Source organism: Xiphophorus couchianus, chromosome 10, assembly GCF_001444195.1.
Source record: "Xiphophorus couchianus chromosome 10, X_couchianus-1.0, whole genome shotgun sequence".
Taxonomy (NCBI): Eukaryota; Metazoa; Chordata; class Actinopteri; order Cyprinodontiformes; family Poeciliidae; genus Xiphophorus; species Xiphophorus couchianus.
Window position 1 is genome coordinate 4,066,999 of NC_040237.1, and position 7,744 is coordinate 4,074,742.

The 7,744-nt window shown below is 36.7% G+C and overlaps 1 protein-coding gene and 1 long non-coding RNA gene across 3 annotated transcripts; both read left to right on the plus strand.

Moving 5' to 3' along the window:
• Nucleotides 1–658: 658 nt before the first annotated feature.
• Nucleotides 659–7,356, plus strand: LOC114151849 (peptidyl-prolyl cis-trans isomerase A-like). Of its 2 annotated transcripts, none has more exons than XM_028029319.1 (6): nt 659–950; nt 1,058–1,088; nt 1,422–1,510; nt 2,279–2,375; nt 3,929–4,004; nt 6,882–7,356. In XM_028029319.1, the coding sequence occupies exons 1-6, from the start codon at nt 798–800 to the stop codon at nt 6,985–6,987; spliced, it is 552 nt and encodes a 183-aa protein (XP_027885120.1). In that variant the 5' UTR covers nt 659–797; the 3' UTR covers nt 6,988–7,356. The 2 variants fall into 2 exon arrangements, with proteins under 2 accessions (XP_027885120.1, XP_027885119.1); XM_028029318.1 differs by having other exon boundaries at nt 665–950; nt 6,852–7,356.
• LOC114151851 (uncharacterized) lies at nt 4,011–5,712 on the plus strand. The gene is made up of 2 exons (XR_003597030.1): nt 4,011–4,595; nt 4,932–5,712. It is a non-coding gene; the product is annotated as an uncharacterized LOC114151851 (long non-coding RNA).
• Nucleotides 7,357–7,744: the final 388 nt, after the last annotated feature.

The window sequence follows — 7,744 nt, forward strand, 5'->3', positions numbered from 1 at the left end:
AGACTCTTTACATACAGTTTGCTTCTGAGTATGAGTTGCTGGATGTTTGTTGTTTGTAGATGTAGAATTCTGGGTAATAAGTGAGAAATAATTGTTTTTAACCCAACATTTTTTTTATTTTAAGATTTTGCTTATGAAAATGTCAGCCTCAAAACATCAACATCAATTATATTTGTGCTTGCTGACCAGATCTGGTGCATTCTGGAGTTGTGATTCCGTGCTACAGAAAACTTCGTAGGGCTGCAAATGGCCCCTGGGCCACACTTTGAAGACCGTTTCTTCTTCTTTTCTATATTGGCAGATTGGAATCAACTTATAGGCGCATTCTGCCACCTACTGTAAACGAGTATGTAACACCATGAACTGCCACCTACTAATTGCTGTTTTTTAGTTTTGTCATGAAGTAATCTTCATGTTCTCCTTATTTTATTAATTTTCAAATTTTCTTCTATACTCATTACAATATCTAACTTAGGTAGACCTACCCTCAGTCTCATCATTATTACTTCCCTTCTATTTCTCTCACTAACATTTTTAAGTAAAACTGACTTGACACATGTATCCCTTTATCAACACCTCCCTTAAATAATCTAAACAACTCTGGAGACCTCTTTAGCAGGCGACATGTGGGTTTGTGTTTCCTGTCTCTTCCAGTCTCGCGATAGCCCCGATACCAAGCGCGTACATGCGTCCTGTTGCGAGAGTATCCTTCAATGCTTCCTTCTACATAGCAGTGTGACTTTAGCTTGTTGAGCTGAGTGAAACCGAGTGTGCTGAGTGACAGTAGTTGTTTTAAGATGTCGGTTTTGTTAAACAGGTTAAAGTTCCGTTCTCTGGCCTTCATCGCCGCCCGCCTGTGCAGCAGCGGACCGGCAACAGCAAATAAAAACCCCCAGGTTTACTTTGACATTGCCGCAGACAACGAGCCTCTGGGCAGAGTGACATTTGAGGTGAGCAGTTAGGGAGCTGTACAGTTTCTTTGTTTTCAGTGTGTCAGCTTTATTTACTCTGCTACGAAATATTCCGCCATCTTAAAATCTTGTATTTATTTTTCTAGCTCAACGCAGATGTTGTGCCAAAAACAGCAGGTAGGTGTTTATTTATTTTTTCATTGTTACTTTTTTTTTCTTTTTTTTTTTACCTGAAAATCACTATAACTTAAAGTTGGTACAGGAGTCAATATAATGGAATTAAGACATGTAGAAATTGGGCACACGCCTGCTACTAAATTTATGCAGAATTCAGTGATAACATCTAAAGGCGTGCAGGTTTGAACTGGTTGAGTTTGGGTGGAATCCTAAAGACTTAATGCAGACGGAGCACAAATCAATTGTTGTTTAAAACTAATCTGCATCTGCTTTCTGGACCTCTCTTGAGAATGGAAGAAATGACAAATAACTAATATCTAATATTTCTTGTAGAAAACTTCAGAGCGCTGTGCACAGGAGAACATGGATTTGGTTACAAGGGCTCCTCTTTCCACAGGGTGATCCCTCAGTTTATGTGTCAGGTAAGGGTTTTCCTCCCTTTATTTTTTTTTTTGTTTCCTTTATTTAACCAGGTGGAACCTGTTGAGATCAAGATCTCATTTTCAAGAGGGACCTGGGCAGAAGGCTGCAATACACAGCAACCTGGTTACAAAATAAAACTAATTAGTACATATGCACAAGTGAAAAACAATAGAAAACAATTTAAAAGCAGTGACTCTGTTTAATAGAATCTTGCTGCCTGTTTTTAAGAACCGCTCTAAATAAATCCAATGAAATCAATTGGATCAGACTGGAGCTGATTCCAGACTGTAGGAGCCATCACACTGAATGCTTGCTTCCCCTTTTCAGTTCGAACTCGTGGCACATTCAAAAGAAAAATTTTATTAGCGTGTAAAGTATGGGAAATAACAGGTCTATGCAAGAGAGAGCTTAAGTATGCTGGAGCCAAGCCGAGTAGAGATTTATAAATCAGGATCATCAGGTGATTATTTCTCCATACGCTTAAAGGAGGCCATTCAGCTTTTGCATACAACTCACAATGATGTGTCAGACGTCTGCTACCGGTTACAACCCTTAAAGCACAATGATGCACAGTATTCAATGATTGAAAGCATTTGGTCAAAGCATTCATATATAAAACATCTCCATAATCCAGAAGTGGCAGGAATGTTGCTGCTACCAATTTACTTTTAGCTTTGAGAGATAAACAAGATCCATTTCGATAATAAAACCCATCCTGCTGTCTGTAGTTTTTAGTAATTTTTGTTTTATTTATTTTATGTTTTCAGGGTGGAGACTTTACAAACCACAATGGAACTGGTGGGAAGTCAATTTACGGTTTGAGATTTCCTGATGAAAACTTTAAGCTGAAGCACACTGGACCTGGTAATAATGCCGTTTTGTACATTATTCACATTTCCAGGCTTTATTCTCTAGTAATTAAATACAAGAATTTCTTCTAAAACAGTTGTGTTTGACATAAGACATGAGCTGACACGATAGCCTCAATTTTTGAGATATTTACGCAATAACTGAAAAAAGCATTGCATTATCCAACTGCTTCAAATAGTAACACTTACACTTCAACTGCTAAAGTGTTTCCTATATAACATCACCTATTTCTGTAATGTGCACTAACAGCCTCTTTAGAAGCATTAAGACCAGAAGTGAATTGGCGACAGCTTGTCTACAAATAATTAAAACTTTGGCATTGCCGTCACACTGCTTCAGTCCAAACAGATTTTCTTACAGGGATTTTTTTAGAAGTGTACTTCTTCATAGGGTATTAATTCCATAATTTCAGTTTCTCTAGCAGGTCATGTCTTGAGATGTACATGGTAGCTTCTTTTTTTTTTGTCGAAAAACACGAGTGTGTGCATGCACAGTTTTATGTTTCATGTACAACCTGTGTGTGAGTGATAGAACGGGTAATCACAAGGGTGTGCTCTGCTTTGTTCAAACAAAGTTTCTAGGAAAACACCAGACATGGACCCAGCCCTGGTTCTGGACATAGACCCAGTCCTGTAATACATCGAAGTGTGTTACATTTTTAATTTACTTTCAGGGGCTTGTTTTTAGTGACAGCCGGTATTTATCAACCCTAAGTCTGCACTGAGGTTCTATATGTTTAAAATGAGACAAAATGGACCATAAATGTTTGGAGAGCGTGTCACTCTACATTTAAAAATGTGTTTTTAGATTGACTTCTCTGTAGTTTTAAACTGCTACACCAGAGCATTAAAGGTGGTCATTTTAACCTTTGTTCTGATAGTAAATAAATGATCTGTGCTTTGTTCTAGGCTAAATATTGAGAAACACAGAGGTAGTGGATAGCAAATAATGCAACGTATGTTAACTATGCTAAAAAAAAATTTTTAAAAAGTACATTTGCAAACTGTTTTCCTTCCTCTAAACTTTCAAATAATATATTCATATGTTGTGGTTTGCAATATATGTTTAGGGTGTCAATGACTACTGCTTAACACATGTCAACTGAGCAGTCTTGACGATTGGATAGGCAACCACATACAACTTTTGTAAAAAAGAAAAATCTTTTCTGACATGAAAACTCAATTTGTGGTTTTAATTTTTTTTTAAGTGCCATAAAAACTTTAAATATATCTGTTCTTAATGCATCTGGATAATTTAGTGGTTTCACATTTTTAAATTGAACTATTAAATAAAAACAACCGAGATGCACTTGAATAGTTCTTGTCATGTTTATTTTTCTCCACTAGGTGGGGGTTGTGTGCAGTTTTCATAAAATTCTGATCATTGGCATGTCTGAATGAAATACTGCTTTAGTGGTAGAAATTGGAATAACGTTTGTTGTATAAGTAAGGGAGTCAAAAGTCTAAGTCTAAAACTCTGCAGTGAAAGGAAAAAATGTGTATTTAGCCGTTGATTAAATATTTCTTTTATATTTTCTGTGTTTTTAGGTATCTTGTCTATGGCCAATGCTGGACCCAACACCAACGGATCTCAGTTCTTTATTTGCACCACGAAAACAGAGTGGTAGGTACAGGAAAACCTCACCAAAAAGTTGACAAATAATTTAAGCAGTTTTTTTTCTTTTGGGTAATGTCAGACACTCTTCAAGGGGGCTAGCAGAAATACGTTGCGTTCTTTCTTCATCTTTTCTTACAACTTTGGAAGGGTCAATTTTAAGATATCCACAATATAAAATTAACTGTTTATAGAAAATATTTCATGTTTTTAATCTTTATGTCTTTATCCACTTTTTTCTATAAGAGCTTTGGAACTGTCACTGCTCTAGACGTAGGGATGTGAGCGCCATCTTCAGGGGCCATAAACCCCTATAACTGACAAAAAACGACTGTCTCACAGATATCTTGAATTTAAGTTACTTAAAATTATTTAGCAATGGTACGAACTTGCTGCGTTATTGGATGTAATGTCCGATCACACGACCGAAGTGGTAAAAAGATGGAAAACAGACTTTCGTTTCACTGTTTTCCTGCCTGTAAACAACGCGAGGGGCTAAACGAAAAGGAGACGAATGGGTATCAGCGGTGAGACGTCCTGATATTACGTTCTCCAACATCCCAAGATATCTACAAGTTTGCTCCAGACATGTCCATTCTGGTGAGTGTCTAAATTTGCTTTGTTGGTGTTGTGTAATAATTTTTTGCTATAATTTTGTCCGGATGTACTCAAGTTCAGTTATGTTGAGTTTATTTAAGTGGGTCAATCTTGTTTAGATTGGGCTTATATTTTTTATGTAACATAGTCCGAGTTTTGTCAGTGGACATCGAGGTTATTCCATTATTGTGAAGTAAACTATTTTACTAGTATTATCAAATTTACAGTATTAATCAATCAATCAATCGAATTTTATTTGAATAGCACATTTCAGCAGCAAGGCATTTCAAAGTGCTTTAATATTAATACTGATGTGTGTTCTGATATGTCCTCTTAAAGGCAAACCGACGTATGAAATGGATTAGCTCAATCCAGACTGAATATGGGTCACTGCGAGGTAAACACCACAACATCGGACCGACATGCGCGTCAATTAAAGAGGCGATGCAGCAAGACCATGGGGGATCAACAAGTGGGAGAGCAAGTTGCAGAGACTGTGTTTTCATTATTTACCCCAGAAGAGGTAAATAATGAAAACACATTAGCGGAGGCTATAGAAGTTCGAGAGGCTGTGGAGGAAACCCCAGGAGAGGAGCTCAGCAAGGCTGCACACTCTGAAGAGGAACATGAACCATTTGTGTTGAAATATGTGTATAGTTGGAAGTGACTGTTTTCTCTCATTTCATGATTTAATGTGGTAAACATTCATGAAACCTTTGATTCAAGCACTTCAATTTGCATGTAAACAGATGATGAAATGAATCACATTTTAAGTTAAATTTTGATATTTAAAAGATTTCAGGTAATAAACATGCATGTAATGAAAGATTATATTTTTTATAAACATTTTATATGATTAAAGTAAACAATTATATAATCAAACATTTTGCAGTAAACATTTAATGTAAACAATCGAATCAGATGAAAGAGCCCATCTTTAAACATTTAATGTGTAATTAAACAGTTATGAGTAAACAATAAAGGTGACAAGTAAAGGTTATGAAATAGATCACAGGATAGTGTGCCTCATGTAATAGCATGAATGACCACTTTTTTGTATCACTTGGTCACAAGGCAAGGCATTTATTTACAGGAGTGTTTGGTTCGGAAATTGAAGGTCCCAAGTGAACCTGTAAGCACTTGAGGAGGGAGCAGTAGAGAACAGCTGGCCGGAATTAGCGTTCATAAGTCGGATCAACCTTGAGCTAAACGCCCCTTACTGTGCGGATACCCAATATTCAACTTGCAAACAATTTCACTGCGGTCGGTAACACAATGAAAACGGCGGAATCAAGTTTGTTTTGACCTGTGGCCTTTAAAGATGGCGCCGAGCGACTGTGCGAGATGTAAACGTCATACGCAGTGACGTTGGTTCCAAAGCTCTATTGATTACAGATTTCTCTACTTTTGTGCTTTATTTTGTTGTTTGGACAAAAAAACTAAAAACCCAGTCGGTGGTGACAAATGCACAAACCTGTGTGAGTTCTGCTCACACAGATCCAAACTAATGTTCTCACTTCTCGAAGAACCAAATTGTTTGAGACACTTTCCCAAATTTACTTTCAATGCATTTATTTAAATAGGAAAAAGTGTTTGTCCAAAATTCAGGATAAAAAGCAGGTGATGGCATTTACATTTCTTGTTGTGTTCACTTTTAAAGCACTGGAAGGTGAATATTTTTCTCTGGTAAAGGTCTTAATATCCTGCTTCTATTTTAAGCCTGGTATCATCTGACATAGCAGTGCTCTGATTTAAGAGAGAAATATTTTGTGTTAAGAGAAATGTTTCCCCTTCACTGTTAGCTCAGCTGCACTTCTTGCTTGGATATTTGTAGCAAATGTATTCAGTCAGTCACACACAGATTTGACAAATGCCAATTTAAAAAGATAATTTTTGCCAAGAAAACAGTTCCAGTCCTATCTACCATTGTCCATCAGACAATATAGATCTAGATGTCATGTAATCATCCATATACAGTATGGTACTCATTTCCTGTTGAAATGGTGTTTTCTTTTTTAAAAACCAGAAAGGCCCATAATGATTTGTTTATGTCTTTTAAGATGTATTTATCCTTTATGTAAGAGTCTTGGTATGAACTTTAGAGGTAATTATTTTTCCCCTTATGGTCATGAAAACAGAAAGTTCTGTGAATCATGGTTTGAGGATCAAAAACGGATCCATTACTCTTCTTGAAGATAGAAGTCTTGGTCGATCACTGTCCAAGACAGCAGCATTAAAACGAAGCTCTTCTTCTCTCAGGCTTGATGGTAGGCATGTTGTCTTTGGCAGCGTGAAGGAGGGAATGGACGTGGTCAAAAAAGTGGAGTCCTACGGTTCCCGCTCTGGGCACACCTCCAAGAGGATCATGATCACAGCCTGCGGAGAGGTCGAGTAGATGCCCATGTGAGGACCGGATTCTGTCAGTCTGCTGTAATCTCAGTAGAAGATACCTTTCATTATTCATGGCACGAAGAGCTACCTCTCTGGTGAAAATGGATGACTGCATTTCATGTTTCTATGGTGTCATTTGAATGCTGTTGGTTTTTTACTCTGGTACCCTGTGAGGCCCTTCAAATGTGAACATATTAAGTTGTAAATCAGGTTCTATGCATTTTTAAAAATGTATAAATTCAATATTTTGTGAAAGTGTAATTATTTGTTAAATCTTTTTAGCAATACATAATTGAAACAATGATTGTTGTCCTAAAAAGATACTTTTTACTTGAAAAGTGTGAAATAAAGCCAATTACTTCAAAGTTATGAAGTTATTTTGCAACAGTTTTCTTTCGTACATTGCATTATGACAGTGGTTGATATAAAATGGCCATCATAATTTATTGCCTTAAATGAATTTACTACAGCACCATAATCTCACAGAAAAATGTAGAAAAAAAAATTTATTTTGGTAGTTTCTTGCTTTGTTTGAATGGCATGTTCGCTTGTCTTTCCTGTTTTGAACAGTGAGCAAGATAAATGGGCATCAGTGTCCCATTTCTCCCAAGTGAGATTAAGTCATCAGTTGCTAATTGCAATAAATGCTACAACAACAAAAGGAAATTGGGCTTCTTACAAATCTTTAACGATTGCAATAAACACAGAGTGGGGTTTAAATTCAGCAGTGTTGAATTTAAACACTGCTGGAAAACAAAAGC

Excerpts from the sequence above, each read along its gene's own strand:
- LOC114151849 (XM_028029318.1), top strand. The coding sequence starts at position 798 with ATGTCGGTTTTGTTAAACAGGTTAAAGTTCCGTTCTCTGGCCTTCATC. Across the intron at positions 951-1,057 it reads TGGGCAGAGTGACATTTGAG|CTCAACGCAGATGTTGTGCC; the intron begins GTGAGCAGTTAG and ends TTATTTTTCTAG. Across the intron at positions 2,376-3,928 it reads GCTGAAGCACACTGGACCTG|GTATCTTGTCTATGGCCAAT; the intron begins GTAATAATGCCG and ends CTGTGTTTTTAG.